The sequence below is a fragment of the Microtus pennsylvanicus genome, chromosome 7 (assembly GCF_037038515.1).
Source record: "Microtus pennsylvanicus isolate mMicPen1 chromosome 7, mMicPen1.hap1, whole genome shotgun sequence".
NCBI lineage: Eukaryota > Metazoa > Chordata > Mammalia > Rodentia > Cricetidae > Microtus > Microtus pennsylvanicus.
This window is the reverse complement of record NC_134585.1, coordinates 10,503,128-10,522,804: the sequence shown is the minus strand read 5'-3', so window position 1 is coordinate 10,522,804 and position 19,677 is coordinate 10,503,128. Positions and strand designations below refer to the sequence as shown.

General features: G+C 40.5%; 1 protein-coding gene and 1 long non-coding RNA gene across 2 annotated transcripts in view; one reads left to right on the top strand and one right to left on the bottom strand.

Moving 5' to 3' along the window:
* LOC142854402 (solute carrier family 5 member 4) overlaps positions 1-18,563 on the top strand; it is a 35,512-nt gene extending 16,949 nt beyond the window's left edge. Inside the window, exons 10-15 of the mRNA XM_075979916.1 lie at positions 6,629-6,736; positions 7,856-8,006; positions 11,001-11,169; positions 11,996-12,211; positions 15,006-15,108; positions 18,256-18,563. Of these exons, the coding sequence (XP_075836031.1) occupies positions 6,629-6,736; positions 7,856-8,006; positions 11,001-11,169; positions 11,996-12,211; positions 15,006-15,108; positions 18,256-18,470 (962 nt within the window). The 3' untranslated portion in view covers positions 18,471-18,563. The remainder of the gene's footprint in view (positions 1-6,628; positions 6,737-7,855; positions 8,007-11,000; positions 11,170-11,995; positions 12,212-15,005; positions 15,109-18,255) is intronic.
* On the bottom strand, positions 7,185-11,112 carry LOC142854408 (uncharacterized). Its single transcript, XR_012911328.1, has 3 exons — positions 10,544-11,112; positions 7,818-7,952; positions 7,185-7,353 (listed from the first exon to the last, which is right to left on the bottom strand). It is a non-coding gene; the product is annotated as an uncharacterized LOC142854408 (long non-coding RNA).
* Positions 18,564-19,677: the final 1,114 nt, after the last annotated feature.

The window sequence follows — 19,677 nt, the reverse complement described above, 5'->3', positions numbered from 1 at the left end:
CTGTTGTGGAAGGTTTTGTTTTCTTGATCTTGTTCTCGGTCCATTTCTCACTTGTGTATAGGAAGGCTACTGATCTTTGTGTGTTAAATTTGTATCCAGCTACTTTGCTGAAAGTGCTTAGCGGATATAGGAGTTTCCTAATGGAAATTTTAGAGTCACTTATGTATACTGTCATACCATCTGCAAATAAAGATACCCTGACTTCTTCCCTTCTGATTTGTAGCCCTCGATCTCCCTCCCTTGCCTTATTGCTCCAGCTAGAACTTCATTGATAAATACGGAGAGAGCATAACCTTGTCTGAGTCCTGTTTTCAGTGGAAATGATCTGGGTTTCTCTTCACTTAAGTTTATGTGGATTATGTGTTTGTGGTAAACTGCCATTAATATGTTGAGGTATGTCATCTGTACCCTAATCTTTCTTGGGCAGTGGTTCTCTACCTGTGGGTCTTGAGCCCTTTGGGGGCCAAAGGACCCTTTCACAATGGTTGCCTAAAACCGTTAGAAAACATGGAGATTTACATTATCATTCACAACAGTAGCAAAATTAAAGTTATAAAGTAGCAACAAAAATAATTTTATGGTTGGGGTCACCACAACATGAGAAACAGTATTAAAGGGTCACAGCATTAGGGATTGAGGACCACTGTCCTAGGGTGTTAGATTTTTTTCCAAAAGCCTTTTCCGCATCTAATGAGAAAATCATGTTTCAGAATGTTTATATAGAGGATTAATGGTTCTCTGGATTTACTCAGTATCTATTTTTATGCCTCCCTTTTCATCTCTAAATTTGGTAATTTGCATCTTCTCTCTCTACCTTCGTGTTGTTTTTATATCTGTGGCACAGCGGCTACACCTGATCTTATTGCTGCCTCTGCACAGCTCTCCACAGCTGCCTCCAAGTAGGAAGACAAACATTGTTTTTAATTCTCTATCCTATTATTTTATCAACAAAAGCTCAGGAGTCAGATGCTGTGGTGAAAACCTGCTGGCTCAGAGAGGCAGAGAAAGCAACCAGCTGACGTTCCTTCTTCTGATATCCCAGAAAAGAGAGCGTCTCTTCTGTCCCAAACCTAAAAGGACTGCCAAACTCAAAGTCCCACCTTACTACTTCCTGGGCATCTCTCTGTCTGTCTTCTTGACCCCCTCTTACTGTCTATATCTACTTGCTTTGCCTATTGACCGATGATTGATTTTATTTATTCCTATTTGCAATAAACAGAAAGCTTTTGAATTAAGGGTGCGTACTAGGGCCGAACCACACCACAGCCAGAGACAGGTTTTTCCAGTAAATAATGCAATCTCTGGGCTAACAGTGTGATCAAATATGCTGCAACCTTTCCCCCTTTAGTCTAGATAAATAGGAAAGGTTTTAACTCTAACACAGTAAAACTATTCACAATAATGAAGCTATTTCTGCCAAGCTTTTCACAATGTCCAGCTTGGTTGTGTTTGGCAGTCTTAGGATTAAAAATATTTCTGAGTTCAGAGTTCTGTAAAATGTGTTGTGCTGCGCACCGCGCCCCCGTGTCTGTGCTCTGTGCGGTGGCACCCAGTTACTAAGCTTCGGGCAAGGGGGCTGGAGGTTGAAATACACAGACACACAGAGACAGAGAGACAGCGACATGGGTCATCCTTGAATTCCCCAAGAATGCCCCCTTTATTGTGTTCAGGGGCAGATTATATAGAAATAGCCAGGCCCCAGCCAAACCCACCAGAAACCACTCTCCTGCCATCAGGAACTCCTGAAGGTCTCGTGCTCAGAGCAGCTGTAGGCACTCAGATCAGGGGAGAACAAGTTGTTTACAAGAAATTCAGGATCTGGGGTCTCACTGCTCCCAACAGTGTTGGTCTCTTGTGAACTCCCGAGTGGTTTGTAATCTGAAGCTGATCTTCAGGTGATGTTTATCAGCTTAGTGGTATTACCACATTCCAGGTGGGCTTGTTGTTTCAGGGTCCCATCCTCTTCTTGGAGACCTCAAAGGTCACTGCTAGGAATGGCCATGGTTCATTGTAGAAAACTTAAACATTTCAAATGCCATATTCAGCAGGTTAGAGGACCATAATCTATTAAGTCTATCCGGCCTACACAAATTTAGTTTCTAGTTACCTGCTTCAGACTCTAGCCCTCAAATGTGTACAGAAAGCTAGATGAAGTTTATTTCTAGAATTAGTACTCTATATGACCACTAATATCGTGATGGAAAGGTTACATATGAATAATAATCTTATTTAAAGAGTCAAATGAAAACCACAGGATTATGAGATTAGTGGCAATAATAGTCCCTTGTTTTCAGATGTCCCATACCAGGTGGCTCTTCTTAAATGAGACAGAGATTTTTGATTTTCCTTTAACAAGCATGAGTGATTTTAGAGAGAGAGAGCCACGCTACAGCCACGAAGTCAGCATTAATTAATTGAATTGGGAACACATAAGGACCATTTCCCACTTGTGTCTGTAGAGGGCAGCACACACAAGCATTTGGGAAGATTTACAACCGTCTACCCTATTGGGGGTGGGTGATACCATCAGGCCAAGTTACTCTTTTTCTTGGAACATTTTTTCTTGATGATCTGTCCTTTTTCATCAGATGGTTCACTTGTCCAGTGGTCTTTAGATTCTTTAGTTGGATGCTTTTGTTCTTCTGGAAAGATAAAAACAAAACCCTGCCCCAACCCTAACTCTAGGGTGTTTCCTCTTTTGGCAGGTCATATCTTTCTTAGGGCCAAACTTTTTTTTTTCTTTTTTCTTTTCTTTTTTTTTTTTTTTTTGGCAACAGAAAAAAAATATTCTTTTAATTAAAAAAAAATTCTTTGAAATTTTGACACTAAATATGTGGGTAAATATACCTATATTCCCCTTTCTCTTTATGTAAAATTTCAAGGATAAAATCTGTTTTTAGATCACGAGGGACATTCACTATGTGAATTGCACTATTTTGCAAGTAGCTTTAAATAGAAATCATTGCAATTCTTCTGTTCTGCCTTTTCCTCCCAGGTTTAAGTATTAGACTGTGTACCTCCCAAGTGCTGGGATTGAAAGTGTGAGCCACCACCTGGCTATAGATGCCATATAGTTATTCCTAAAGGGTTAATCCTAGGTTAATTTGGTTCTCCAGCCCCCCCTTTTTAGTGTTATGAGTAAAATTCCAAATTTTTTGAATATGTAATCTATCATTCTTGTTGATTTGTTCTGAATTTGCTCCCTGGCAAATTTTATTTTTATTTATTTTTTTCACCATAGAATATTATATTTATTATACATGATATAAATACTCCCACGCAACAGGGCGGAGTAAGGCATCCCACCATATAAATGGGCTCCAAAAAGCCAGCTCATGCACCAGGGATAGATCCTGGTCCCACTTCCCTGGCAAATCTGTGGTGGTCCCGATAGGATGCAGGGGGTTATTTCAATTTCCTTGTATCTGTTGAGATTTCTTTGTGTCCAAATACGTGGTCAGTTTTGCAGCAAGTTTCATGAGCTGCCGAGAAGAAAGTATATTGTTTCATATTTGGGTTAAATGTTTTGTAAATATCTGGTAGGTTCAATTGTTTGATGGCCTCATTCATCTCCAGCACTTCTCTTTTTTGTTTTTTGTCTGCATAACCTGTCTATCGGCAAGAGTGGGATACTGATGTCATCAGCTGCCAGTGTGTGAGGGTCAATAAGTGATTTAGGCTGTTGTAGTTTTTCTTTTATGAACTCGCATGCTCTTGTGTTCAGTGCATACTTAAGAACTGCAAAAATCCTCTCGGATATTTCCTTTGATGAGTATGTAGTGTCATTTCCGTATCTTCTCATTAGTTTTGCTTTGAAGTCTATTTTGCCAGATATTATAATGGCTAAACTGGCTTGTTTCTTAGGTCTTGGAATAACTTTTTCCATTCCTTTACCCTATGTCTGTCCTTGCTGTAATAGTGTGCTTACTGGATGCAGCTGAAGAATGGAGCCTGTTTTTAGTGCGTGTCCTTTCATTAGTGAAATGTGACCATTGGTGTTGAACATTATCAACAAGCAGTTTGTTGATTCCTATTATTTGGTTGTTATGGTGTGGGTGTTCCCTGCTCTTTTGATTTAATGATCTGATATTGTTTATTCCTTGTGTTTTCTTGGGTGTGCTTAACACCTGATGTCAGAAGTTCTCCTTCTAGAGGGGTGGATTTCTAGATAGATATTGCTTAAATTTGGTTTTATCAAGCAATGTCTTTCTCTATCTATTGTGATTGAAAGTTTTTCTGGGCATAGTAATCTAGGCTGGCATTTGTATTCTCTTAGAGTTTATAGAAGATTCATCCAGGCCCTTCTGGCTTTTAGAGTCTCCATTGAAAACTCAGAAGTTATTCCAATAGGTCTGCCTCTATAGATTATTTGGTCTTTTCCCCTTGCAGCTTTTAATATTCTTTCTTTGTTCTGTACATTATATTATTATATGCCCTGGGAAATCACTTTTCTGGTCCAATCTATTTGGTGTTCTGCATCCTTCTTGTACTTTATTAGACACCTCCTCTTTGGGTTTGAGAAATCTTCTTCTACAATTCTGTTGAAAATACTTTCTATGACTTTGACCTGGGTTTCTTCTTCACCTATTCCTATTATTAGTAGACGTGAGTTTTTATAGTGTCTTCTTAATTACAGTTATTATTACTATGATGAAACAATATGACCAAAGCAACTTGGGGAAGAAAGGGTTTATTCGCCTTATACTTCCACATCACAGTTCATCACTTAAGGGAGTCAAAACAGGAGCTCAAGCAGGGCAGGAACCTGAAGCCAGGAGCTGATGCAGAGGCCATGGAGGGGCACTGCTTACTGCCTGCTTCTCCTTGCTTTCTCAGTCTGCTTTTTTTATAGAACCCAGGAACACAAGTCCAGGGGTGGCACCACCCACAATGGACTGGACACTCCTCTATCAACCACTAATTAAGAAAACACCCAAATACTTGCCTACCTCCTAATCTTATGGAAGAATTCTCAATTGAGGCTCTCTCCTCTCTGACGATTCTAACTTTTGCCAAGTTGACATAAAAGTAACCAGTACGCATAGTGTTCCAGATTTCCTGTATTTTTTATGCCTGAATTTTCTAAGAGTTAACATTTTCCCCTACCAAGATATTATTTTTTTCTATCTTCTCTTCAATGCCCGAGATTCTCTCTTCCATCTCTTGTATTCTGGTGGTGTACTGGATGGTTTTATGTGTCAACTTGACACAAGCTAGAGTCACCAGAGTGGAAGGGGGCTCAGCTATTTTCAAGCCATTTTTTTTTTTTGTGCATCGGCTGTATTGCCCACTTTAGTAGAATTTCTAGTCCCTAGTGGAGACATATTGCCCTGGCTGTTAATGATTGTGTTTTTATGCTGGTATCTAGGTATCTGAGTTTGAGACGATTATAATTCTTGATAATAATATCTGCTCTTGTCTTTGGTGAGTGTTTTGTCCCTTAGTTCCCGTTGCTCTCTCTGGTTCTTAGGAAAGTGTGGTGTCTGTGGGTTGCCGGGTAAGGAGTGCTTCTGAGATCCTGCCGGTGTGGCCATTACACATCTGGGTAGAAGGTTTTTCTAGGTTTTGGGAGACGACAGAATGGGAGTGAGCTAGAAGGGGAAGCTGGGAGGTCCACAGGAAGGAGGAAGACAGAGTGTGCCTATGTAGTCCTCTGAGAATGAGGGTAGAGAGGAAGGAAGGCCTAGAACAGTTGGTCTGCTACAGAGCTGGGAATGGGGAATTTGACTTGGAACAGAGGAGGAAGAATGAAGATTGCCTACCTGATTCACTGGCCTTTGTGACTGGCGGGATTCTTTTTTTTAATTAATTTATTTATTTATTAAAGATTACTGCCTCCTCCCCACCACCGCCTCCCATTTCCCTCCCCCACCAAGTCCTCCTCCCTCATCAGCTTGAAGAGCAATCAGGGTTCCCTGACGTGTGGGAAGTCCAAGGACCACCCACCTACCTCCATGACTGGAGGGATTTTTTTTTTGTTTTGTTTTTTCGAGACAGGGTTTCTCTGTGGTTTTGGAGCCTGTCCTGGAACTAGCTCTTGTAGACCAGGCTGGTCTCGAACTCACAGAGATCCGCCTGCCTCTGCCTCCCAAGTGCTGGGATTAAAGGCGTGCGCCACCACCACCCGGCCAACTGGCAGGATTCTTGAGAATGCCCCCAGATTTGGTGGCTGAGACAAAGGAAGGCTGTAAGCCCCACTAGAGATAGGGGCAGACAGAAAAGGGGGGGTCAGGTAGGTGATATACTACAGAACTGGGGGTGGAGACTAATGGAGTGGATTTAGAGGAGTAGAGGGAAGGTGAAGATCATCAGATGCTTCCCTGGTAGTGAGCTTTCATGGAATGCTGAAGGGTGATCAGCTCCTTCCACATGCTTTGAAGGTCTAACTGGGCATATCTGAGGGACAGTCTTGCCTGTTGGGTCAGACCATCGACATCTATGAAAATGAGACAAGGCCAATGGCATGCTGTGGGTAAAGAGGTACCAGATCTTCGACATAAAATTCAAACATGAATCTCTATTTCCAGGCAAATGTCTTTTCTCCCACTTATGAGCTTACCTCTTTGTCCAATGGTTAAATGCCTGCTTAAGTCTAGCTCACTGAACTAGCTTCTGAATATCTCCCCAGATATGGTGGCCTGTGTTGTGCCTTCTGAGTGTGTAAAGCAATGTGGTGTTGACATTGGCTGCACCAACTATGCCTACCCAATGTTGGTGCTGAAGCTGATGCCCATGGGTAAGTAAAAACCTGGGCTCACACAGCCTCAGATGCTTGGTCTGTAGATGAACATAGAAAGGGTTGTGGTAAAATCCTCAGCAACTATGACTTTACTTCCATTAACTCAGCCCTGTTCATCAATATTTCTTGGGCACCTTTTACATGTTTCCAATTGTCTGCTGAGCCTAGACATTCCAGTATTGGAGCAGAAGAATCTTGACTCTTTAGGCTCAAGACTCTTTGAAGAAAATTAAGAAGATCTCAACTTTCTTTTTGCTCATGCAAAGCACTGCTTAACCACAAACATATATATCCAGAAGAATCAGGGTTAATTATGGGCCAGTAACACTCAGACATTAGATCTCAATATATTTAATTTACAATCGCTTATTGAATGTATTATGTCCCAGACACGAACTTGGGAATCCATAAACATTGGTGAAGTTGCAAAAATAAGTTCCCCTACCACTGACAATTAATATTTCAGTTTCCTGATATATCAAATAAACCATGAAGTAAGTAAAGTATTAAGATGCTGGAAATTGATGGTGGTGGACTGAAGCAGATCAAGGTAGAGAACTCAGTTGTGACCAGTTGCAAACTTGAGTTAACACTTCCATGGCTCTTTCTCCATCCTGACACACATGAACATTTTCAGAGTGAAGGAAACAAGGCCCACAGATCTGGAACCACTTTCCCCCATCCTCTGTCCTAGCAAATGTGGGACCAGAGCGAACTAGAGCATCAGGTCCCTGTAATCTTTCCAAATACTTGGTTTTGTCCTCTCCAGAAACAGCAGACTCATTAACTAGATTTTCCCACTAAAGCTTTGTTTATTCAGGAGATCACTGCAAAGAAAGATGGCATGACAGGGCTTACTCTATTCTAAGACTAGTTTCCAGTAATGGGCATCTGAGTTTGCACTGGGGACTAAATTCCCCCATTGTGTGATATTGAGGAGGGAATTATGCAGGAAGTACCACACGATTTCTATCTTGTGTGTATTTGGATATCTGCTCAAATACTCAATGTTCCAGACAAACCCATTGTCTTGAAGCGACTCCCTATTTTTTAGCCTGGCACATAAAGAAAAGGATACACAGCCGCTAATCAGAGCTTCACCTCTCCTGACCCCAGGACTTCGAGGCCTGATGCTGTCAGTCATGGTGGCCTCTCTCATGAGCTCCCTGACCTCCATCTTCAACAGCTCCAGCACCCTCTTCACTGTGGATCTCTACACCAAGATCAGGAAGAAGGCGTCTGAGAGAGAGCTCCTGATAGCCGGACGGTGAGGGAACCTGCTCTCGGCCTAAGACTCCTCTGAGGAAGGGTAGACAGAGTGATGAACTAGAGTGTGCATATCCTTGACTTCAGTGAAAATAATCATCCTTCTACAGTGGGAGAAGGAACACTAGGGACAAATAATTCTCTTTACACATACAAAATTTGAGGCTATTTAAATGAGATGGTTGCTTTTTCCATTTTTAAGGGCTTCGATGATTTTTTTTTGTTTTGACTTTTTTCTCACAACCCCATCCAACCACATCTTCACAAATCACCATCTTCTCTTCATGCTTCGTCTGCAGATTCACTCAAGACTACTATGTGCAAGGGACAATGAATTCAGTTACTATTACAAATGAGAGTACCAACTTCATGTTCATGAAGGATTAGATGTTAGAAAGGGACAGACTTGGGGAAGAGACTACTTCTAGAGGCTACTTAGAGAGTACATCAACCAAACAATCCCTAAGTAGTCTGAGAGTCCAGAAGACACATGAAGTAAAAATGAACAGCCAGGGAGAATATTTAAGAAAGACCCTATTTTACTCTTCATTGCTGTCAAGTAGACCCAACACTATCACAGCATTTTTTTTTTTTTTTTTTTTTTTTTTGGTTTTTCGAGACAGGGTTTCTCTGTGGTTTTGGAGCCTGTCCTGGAACTAGCTCTTGTAGTATCACAGCATTTTGTTGAGTTTAAAGTACAACATACATACAGAGGACATGGATAACATAAGTATACAGCTCAATGGTGTGTCTCAAAAGGAACAATGTGTAGTTACTGCACATATTACAATTAATCACTAATATTAATACACATACTATAATAACAATAATAATTATGATGGCCCAGAACTCCCCTCAGTTCCTACCTCTCCAAAATTAACCACTATAACTTTGAATGCTATTAATTGAGTCTTCCTGCTTTAGATTATCAAAAATACAGTAAATCGGCACACATTTCATGATAGGTGGTGTCTTTGGCTCAACATATTTTATGGCATGTAGCCATGTTTCCAGGTGCATTTTCTTTCAGTTCCTTGCTATAGTAGGAACTGAGGGCTGCTTCCTGCCGCCTAGCTCCCGCACGGCTAGCTTTACCCGAAATAATTACACGGAAACTATATTCATTTAAACACTGCCTGACCCATTAGTTCCAGCCTCTTATTGGCTAATTCTCACATCTCGATTAACCCATTCCTAATAATCTGTGTAACACCACAAAGTGGCTTACCAGGAAAGATCTTAACCTGCGTCTGTCTGGAGTGGGAGAATCATGGCGACTGCCTGATTCGGCTTTCTTTCTCCCAGAATTCTGTTCAGTCTACTCCACCTACCTAATTTTCTTTCCTATTAAAGGGCCAAGGCAGTCTCTTTATTTAACCAATGAAATTAACACAAAACAGAAGACTCTCCCCCATCACCTTGCTGTATGGTATTCAATATCTTAAAACCTTGGCATTCATCCGCTCTACTGTTCATGGCCATGTGGCTTTGGTTTAACTCTCTTCATGATTATGACTTATTTTGACTTAGAAAAAAATAGATTGGTAAAATAGGTGGTAAGGTAAAAATGCAGTAATTTTATTTTTACAGTTACCAATACTGAATAATGTACTTAGAGTATGGTTTTTCATTAATGAAAACAAGTTATCATTTACCTGTGGAGGATCCCTTCAAGTCCATCTCTGAACTCCTCAGCTAGTTAGAAGAGAAACTGGAATAATCCTATCCTTCTTCCTTATATGAGACCTGCCTGTTCTCCATGGTTTCTCACTGTGGTTTGGGGCTAGAAGCACTCCCACAGAATACTGAGAAGCGCAATGTCTGCAAAGAGCAGTCTCGGAAGGGCACTGCCTGCTTTCTTGTGAAGTTGGTATCAAGGGAAACTCACCACCTACTTACATAGTCCTCCTTGCTTTTGACAGTAGTAATAGCTTTAATAAATTAAACCCTTGGGGATGGAAACCTGGAGAACCTCACTTGCCCCCGATATTAACTGGAGAAAGGCTATCGGAGAAGAAAACGGAAAGCCATAGTTTTGTTTCTTTGTTTTTCCAGGCTGATTTTCAGGATACGGTGGTCCCACTAGTCAATACATCACCTTGGAGGCAAATCCTTTTTAAGTCTCAATAACAAAGTAATATCTGTTTCATCTTTCTTATCAAATGTCAATCTCCCAAAATACAAATGTAAAAAAAAAAACCCACTACAAAAATGCTTGCTTCATGTTAGCACGCTATGTCTCTGTAGGGCAGATAGATAAACACAGCTGCAGCAGGTGAATCAGAATCAGAATAAATTTTATGAGAATAATCTAAAAATAGTAGGGGGAGGAGACGAAAGTAAGTCAGAGTGAAAGGATGCCAGGTCCCTGTGGAGGTGGCACTTGAGTGAGGTCTTGAAGTTACGGCAGGGGAGTCCATGGCTATGTGGGACAGGAACAGTGAAAACACCATGCAAGTCATACATGTGGCAGCTTTGTAACAAGGAATAAGACTGTCCCCAGGGAGAAAGTGAGAAAACAAGATGAACACGGCTTACCAAGGTATCCAGAAGCCAGGTCATGCTTGACCACTCGAGCCTGTGACAGAAAGCAATCGAAGTGGCTTGGGAAGCATTTGGTTTTCTTTCTTACGGAAACTCCTTCAGTTCTCTCTAACTAAGAAGAAGATAAAATGGATTCTACTTTATTATACAAATAACTGCCAATTAACAAAACTACTACAGTATTAATTTCTGAGATGTATGCATTGTATTAAGGATGATTAACTACTGCTGACATCCGACCAGGAAGCGCTAAGCTTACCTGAAGCCTTACGGCAGGTTTAGGTAAGAATTGTCGACAGTGAACCGACAGACGGTTAGCACAGCATGGGTTCCTATCAGTTCAGCAAACAGAGTTTTATTTTGAGCATGAATGAGTGGCACAGGGATAAATTGAAAAACTCAGCAAATATACATGTGGTACTGTTGTTTAATGTCTGAATTACTTTTACAGGCTGTTTGTTGCTGTGTTAATCGTCACCAGCATCCTGTGGGTCCCCATAGTAGAAGTATCTCAGGGTGGACAGCTGATCCACTATACAGAGTCCATCTCTAGCTACCTGGGGCCTCCCATCGCAGCTATCTTCGTGCTCGCCATCTTCTGTAAAAGAGTCAATGAACAAGTAAGTGGGAAACGGGGAGGGGTTTCCCAGCAGGTGCAGGAAACAATAGTTTCTCTCCTGGTGCCACACGATGTGTTCTTGCTATTCTGTGTGTACTCAAGGCCTGTCTCAGTTTCTACTGTCGTCACCATGTCTGATCCTTACTAAAGAGTGATTTGCCACCTTGTGCACAGTGCCGTGCTGGAGGACAGTTTAGGAGATGGGCTGTCCGTGTCCCATCAGGACTCTACCATAGTGGTCGGAAGCCAATAACTCCACTCTGTCCAGTGAGGATGATAACAGTGCCCACTTTAAACGAGTGGTTATGAGAATCAAGGCAGATAGTAAACACTTCTGGAAAAGCTAGTAAAAATTAAAATACGTTCACTGTTATTGTGGTGAGAATAGTTGATCTGCTTACGTCTATGTCTCATCCCTTGTGTGTTTCTAGCTGTTCACTATATCATGTGATTTTCAGGCAAGTGACAGATTCCTACCACTTAGTGTCTAGTGCTTGCTCGGCTCTTCAAATTGTGTAGCATGAACATCATGATTCTCCTTCTTCTACAAAATAAAGCACAAGTTTTTATTCTACATATAAAAGACAACTTAGAAAATTTTCATTTTGGGTCAGTGTTGACAGTAGAGTCCTGTGGTTGTATAGTCAACACTGTGATGGTATTTCAAGACCTCAGAGGACAAGTTCCTGCTGGTAGTTTGTGTTCGTAACCTTCCCAGTTGTTGGTCCTTGTCTAAGAACACAGTAGTAATTAATTATGACTTATCTGAATGAGCGTCTCATCTTTCCTAAGCACTCTTGGATGTGTTCTTGTTTTGTTTTTAACAGGGAGCATTTTGGGGTCTGATGGCTGGACTCTTATTGGGCCTTATCCGTATGATCGCAGAGTTTTCTTATGGGACAGGGAGTTGCCTGGTCGCCAGTAACTGTCCCACGATCATCTGTGGAGTGCACTATCTATACTATGCCATCATCCTCTTCTTCGTGTCTATGTTGGTTGCTCTGGGAGTCTCTTTCTTAACAAAACCCATCTCTGATGTACACGTGAGTGTTGCACAAACTGGTATCATTTGCTTTTCATATTTGCATAATGGCAACCTCAGCTAATGTCAGGCCAAGGGGATTGTTGAACTATTAGATTTAGGAGGAACCTAAAAGATAATCAATCGGCTTTCAACTGAACAAATTGATGGTGTATGTGCGAAGCAACAGTCTATTGCTAACAGGCAAAGACATGGGCATTACATTTTTAAGGCCAGTGAGATGTCTCCACAGGGAAAGGGACTTTCTAAGCAAGCCCAGCAACAAGCTGAGTTCAATCTCTGGGACCCACATAGAAGTAGAAAGAGGGGACTGAGTCCAGAAAATCCTCCTCCAGCTGCCATGCGTGTCCTTGCACACAAATAATAAAAACAGTGAGCATTCTACTTCAAAAGCTTCACGGTACTGTTGGAGAGAGTGTCTATGACATTGTTATACACACTGTGAAGAGAATAGTCCCTCCTGTTCTGTAGATGGAGAAAGACCTCACAGCAGACCTGTCCATTTGGCCTCTCTGGGTTTGAGCAGAAACTCAGATCCATTATGAAGGCCTATATAGATATGTTTTCCAAAAGCAGAGTAACAGTGGTCAAGAAAAGGCAAAATGGAACAATGAGGTACATTTTTGTCTTTCAAGCTGACAAAAATGCTGCTTGCCACTGCTAATATAAAATGTTGGTGAAGATTTAGTAAAATTTCAGCATCCAAAATTATTGGTAAGTGTGGCAATTGGTGCTGGGTAAGCACGCAACTGGGCGTTCTTTATTAAACTCTGATCCTCTCAATTCGGGAGTTATTAATCTTGGGCTCAGGAGTGTAGGGAAAATATATGAATCAGGGTTTTCCCTGCAAATGTTATTGACTATGAAAATGGAAAAGTTGGAGTACAACCCGAATTGCCACTTCTAAGAAAATGACTCTATAATAATAGTGTGCCAAATGTTCTGTAGGTGTTTAAGGCAGCTGTATTACTTGAGAATGTCTATAAAGTTATTCAGAGAGAAAAACACATTCAAAACCATATGGGATCTTATACTATCACTTGTGGAATATAAATAGTGTGTGTGTGTCTACATGTAGACAAAAACATACAGAAAGACAATTGAAATTTTCAGCACTATTATCTCTGGGACACTAGCAGACACTGTGAAGGGCAAGCAAATATTTATCATTTTTCATTTTATGTAATAAGCAATATTAGTATACAAATATATGTTGTATTTTATATATTATATTGTAAGTATATTATATATTACAGTTGTCATGTTATAATTTTATTTTTATAAATATAAATATTTTTACACATTTCTATGATTACTTGGGAATTTCACATAATGTACCTTGTTGGCACTCACTTCCCAGTCCTCCCAGGCCCACCCCAAACATGTGTGACCTTCCCCAAATCAAAAGAAGAAGAAAAAAATAAAAATTCTATTTTATGTTGCCCATATACTCACTGGAGCATGGTCAAATTCTCAGTGTCCAGCCCTTTAAAGTAAACTGAGTCTTTCCCTAACCCCAACCCGTCCAGAAACCATCAACTGTGAATAACTACACTTCAGCATCTTCATCATAATTTTAAGATTTCTCTTCCATGACTTTCTAGTCTAGACTGTTTATTTCTTTGCAGAGTGGGAGTAGGGAAGAGAGGCTGTCATTATATATATTCATATATTATGTATTATATTTACATGCTAATGAAGCATGTGTATTTATATTTTCTATTATTTTCATATATTACATATAATTATACTAATATTTATTACAAATAGTATATAGTATATGCATTACTAATATTCCTTATTACTACCATTTTATACATTATATAACTTTTTATGTGTTTTTTATTCATCACTCAATCTTAAGGCAATCTTGTTTGCATTTTTTAAGGAGGGCAGTAGATAGTGTGTGGAGGGGAAAGTCAATGCCAAGGGTTGCAAAATTACTTTGCCAATAATACGTCAACAGAATTGATGACTAAATATGTATTCTGAGTATTGGCTATTGACCGACCATGTCATAGTTTCCAAACCAATAAACATAGTGTTATTTCCTTATGGCTAACATAATAATCATAATTTATTGTTAATTTTTTAATGATGGTGCACCAGCACCTGGGAGGGGGAGGCAGGAAGGTCAGAAGTTCAAGGACATCCTCAGCTACAAAGCAAGTACAAGGTCAATCTGGGCTACCTGAGAAACTATGTCACAACAACAACAAAATTAAATGCAAAGACAATATCTAACCAGATTGAAAGTAACAATGAAGAGACTAGTAACAGACAACAAGGACAGTGAAATAGCAATGGAGTTACTATTCACAGTTAAACAACGAAGTTACAATTGAAAGAACAGAAGGACAACGAAATAACAATAAAATTACTATTATCAGCTAGACAATAAGGACAATGAAATAACAATGAAGTTAATATTGACAGACAATAAGGACAATGAAATAACAAATGACGTCACCATTCACAGTGGACAATAAGGCAATGAGTGAAGCCAGGTGTAATTTAGGCTAGGTTAATCTCCTACTTTTCTGAAAGTATAAAACCCAAAGTGTTTTAGAAATTTTAAATTTTTAAATATTTCCCAAAGAATTAAAAGCAGAAATGAGTTTAAATGGTTTGTGTGTTTTGGGGAGCATGATATGACTGGATATTGTAATATTCATTACAATCCATAATACTCTTTTGTGCAGTCTGATTTTTTTTTAGTTATATAAAACTGAGACTGCTGCTCAGTTTTCACAAACATGTACATTTTGCTAATGCTCTCTGTGGTCTCCTCTCAGCTGTATCGCCTGTGCTGGACTCTCCGGAACAGTGAAGAGGAAAGAATCGATTTAGATGCAGAGGAGAAAAAGGAGGAAGAAACCGATGACAGGAATGAAGACGGTAACGACTCACTCACTCAGCATTGGTTTTCATAGTGTGGCTTCCTGGGGATTTCGATATATACGTTTTTATCTTTTTTTAATTTTATCTTTTTAAAAAGAAAACAAACGATCATTTTTCATTTTACATGCCAATCCCAGTTCCCACTCTCTCCCCTCCTCCCATTTTTTCCACCCATCCCCCTAAACCACCCCCATCCACTCCTCAGAGAGGGTAAGGCACATTGATTAGGGGAAGGTCCAAGGCCTTCCCTACTATATCTAGGCTGAGCAAGGTATCTTTGTAAAGAGAATGGGTTCCCAAAAAGCCAGTTCAAGCAGTAGGAATAAATCCTGGTGCCACAGCCAGTGGCCTTGCAGTCTGTCCCGGCCATACAACTGTCAGCCACATTCAGAGGGCCTACTTTGGTACTATACTGGTTCCTCCCTGTCTGGCTGGGGTTGGTGAGCTCCCATTAGCTCAGGTAAACTGTTTCAGTGGGTGTCCCCATCATGGTCTTGACCTCTTTGCTCACATTCTCACTCCTCCCACTCTTCAGCTGGACTTTGGGAGCTCAGCCCAGTGCTCTGCTGTGGGTCTCTGCCTCTGCTTCCATCAGTTGCTGAATGAAAAGTCTATGGTGACATTTAAGATAGTCATCAGTCTGACTACAGGGCAAGGCCAATTCAGGCACCCTCTCCTCTGTTGTTTAGGGTCTTAGCTTGGGCATCTTTGTGGATTCCTGGGAATTTCTCTAGTGCCAGATTTCTTGCTAGCCCCATAATGGCTCCCTCAATCAAAATATCTCTTTCCTTGCTCTCATATCTGTTCTTCCTCCATCTCCATTATCCGGTTCCCACAAGTTCTCCTCCCTCCTGCCCTCCTCCTCTTTTCCCCTCCTTTTTCCTTTCTGCCCTTCCTTCTTCCCCTACCCCCAAGCTCCCAGTTTTGTCAGGTGATCTTGTCTATTTCTCCTTTCCAGGTGGATCTACATATATTTTTTAGGGTTCACCTTGTTACTTAACTTCTTTAGGATCATGGATTATAGGCTCATTATTCTTTGCTTTACAGCTAGTATCCACTTATGAGTGAGTGCATACCGTGTTCATCTTTCTGGGTCTGGGTTACTTCATTCAGGATATTTATTTTTAAAGTTCCATCCATTTGCGTGCAAATTTCAAGATCTCATTATTTTTTACCACTGAGTAGTACTCCATTGTGTAAAGGTGCCACTTTTTTTAAAAATCCATTCATTGGTTGAGGGGTATCTAGGTTGTAGCTTGTAGCTTGCAGGGTATGATGGATGGGGTGGGGGTGTTGGAGCAGCCTACCTGTAGGAAGTTTGCCTGCCGGCTAAGCTCAATATATCCTTTCAATTAAAGTGTAATTATATCACTTTCCCCTTCCCTTTGCTCCCTCTTGCTCCTCAATCCCTCTTTCTCCACTCCTCCCAACAATTACAGTCTCTTTTCCTTTAAATAATATGTTATATATGTGTGTGTGCACGCATGCATGCGTGTGCATGTATTCAGAAATGCATGAATATAGCCTAATGAATCTATTTCTGTTATGTGTATATGGTTTCAGAGCTGACCGCTTTGGGCTACACAAGCAGTTAAGGGGCTCATTTCTAGGAGAGGTGAATTCTCCCATTCTTGGCAGTCATTCGTTGCCTGTAGTTCTTTGCCTAGGAGTAGAATGTGGTGAGATTTTTCCCCTTCTATGTCAGCAAGTCTATTAATATTGGTATCATTCTTGTCTCGTTTATACAGCTTGTGCTGGTTAGTTTTATGTCAACTTGATACAAACTAGAGTTATCTGAAAGGAGGGAACCTCAATTGAGAAAATGCCTCCATAAGATTCAGCTGTAAGGCATTTTCTTAATTAGTGATTGACTAGGGAGAGTACAGCTCTGGTGGTGTGGTGCCATCGCTGGGCTGGTGGTCCTGGGTTCTATAAGAAAGCAGGCTGAGCAAGCCATGTGGAGTAAGCCAGTAAGCAGCACCCCTCCGTGGTCTCTGCATCAGCTCCTGCCTCCAGGCTCCTGCCCTGCTTGTTTTCTTGTCCTGACCTCCTTCGATGAAGGACTGTTACCTGAAGCATAATGAAATACAAACTCTTTCCTCCCCAGCTTGCTTTTCAGCCACTCTGTTTCAATACAGCAATAAGAACCTGTGAGACACAGCCATTTCTGTGAAAGAATGTTTCACAGCAGATCTTCTGGTATTCTGGCGCTTACAATCTTTGTTACCCTTCTTCCAAGATCTTTTATCTCAGTTCCAGCATCTGAGTGAGATATAAATGTATCCACTGGAGCGTGGCTTGACCTCGGCATTGCGTCAGGCTGAGCTTTTCTGTAAGGACTTCATATACTGTGGAGATAAGCTTCTTTGATGACAGATGACACCTATACTTAATCTGGTTTCTTCAGTTATCCAATTCTTAAGAAGTTGTTGTTTTATAACAAACTAAGTATTCAAATCCCACACTGGTATAATAAGGAAGATACCTTGATAGATATGAAATACATCCACCGACTCACCTGATGTGTATCCTTCTACCTGCCAGGTGCTGAGATGACATTCAGTTACATGTGACTTCCATCTTCACTTCTTTTGATCAAGTGTCTAGCCTCAACCTCATTTCTTAGTATTCTCCCCAGTAAAGCCACAGCAGGAGGGATGCCTCGGCTCTCTTTACACACACCAAGATCCTAGGATAGTGTCACAAAGATATTTTCATGAAGCACATTATTGGAATTTTTGCCAACAATTGTGAAAACAAGTATTGTAATATATTTTTAATTTTTGAAGTGATTTTAAGATAACTTCTTCTTTTAAGTTGTTTATCAACTCTATAGTATTTAAATGGCTCTCTAAATGGTTTTTTTCTTTTTTTTTAATTTCAAAAACCCATTGTATGTTGAGACCAGAAAAGCCTCTGTGGTATTGCATGCAAATCCCTCCCCTTGTTACCCCCATTTAGTCAGTTTTTAAACTCACTTTGGGGGATACTTTTCAACCTTTATATAGTCAAATTTATAAATATTTTCTCAGTATTCTTCTGGCTCTTATAAAAATTGTGATCGCCATTTACAGACATCTCTACAGCACTGAACAGATGTTCGTCCATATTTGATGATGGTTTATTTCCCTTTCTTTGTTCCAGATCAAACGGAGAAACCTCGTGGATGTCTCAAGAAGACTTATGATTTATTCTGTGGTTTGCAAAAAACAGAGCCCAAGCTAACTAAAGAAGAGGAAGAAATCTTGAAAAAGAAACTCACAGACACCACAGAGGAGCCCTTCTGGAGGAATGTCATGAACACCAATGCCATTGTCCTCCTGGCGGTGGCGGTTTTTTTCTATGGCTATTTTGGCTGAGCTCTATTTCACCCTCAACAACACAACTCGATGTAATTTTCTCCTATGTATTCTGTTAGGACTTTGATTTTTATATACCATTGCTTCTTAAAATTTTTCAAACACTACCACTTACACAGAGGTAACTTTTATATAAATATAAATTATTTTACATAGATGAGATCATATATTCATGTTTATAACAGTGATATTTTATGGGTATTTTCTACTTTATAGGATTTTTAACTATTTCAATAACTATCACATAATATACACATTGTAATTTAATAAACACCATATCTCCAGTTTTTCCACTTCTCTTTTATAAAGAACACTATGGTCATTGACTACACATTTATTTATTTTTTAAATTTATTTCTTCTCTCATACAACATATTCCAACTACAGTTTCCCCTACCTTGACTCCTCCCAGCTCTCTCTTCCCCTCTCCCACAGATCCACTTCTCTGATTTCCTTCAGAAAAGAGCAGGCGTCTTAGGGATATCAACCGAACATGGCATGAGATACAATAAGACTAAGCACAAAATCTCATATCAAGGCTGGGTGAGGCAAGCCAATAGGAGAAAGAGACTCCCGAGGCAGGCAAAACAGTCAGAGACACCCCATCCCACTGTTGGAGTCCCATAAAAACATCATGACATCATCATCATCATCATCGCCATGGCATACGCAGAGGACCTAGCACAGATCCACGCTGACTTCGGGACTGCAGCTTTAGTTTCTGTCAGCCACACAAGCCCTGCTTAGTTGATGTTTATGAACCTCGTTCTTATGGTGTCCTCAACCCCTTCAGCTCCTAAAATTCTTGCTCCCTCTCTTCCTCAGGGTTCCCTGAGCTCCAAGCTAAATTTATCTCATTTTTCCTTTAAAATATTTTTTCAGACAATATGGTTCGATCATATTCCTTCCTTTCCTGAATTCCTCCCAGATCTTCCACACACCTCTACTCACCCACCAACTGAATATTCCATTTAACCGTGGGGTAAAGAGGCACTCCTGGGCACACATACCGTGCACGCATGCGTGCGCACACACACACACACACACAATGCATCCGAATACCCTATTTAACTGTGGGGTGAAGAGGCACTCCTGGGCACACATACACATCAGACCCTGTTTTGCATTTGTTCTGCTTCTGGATAATTCCAGCTCCAGAGGGAAGAGATGCTTCCTGACTCGTTTTACCTTTTATGACCCAACTTTT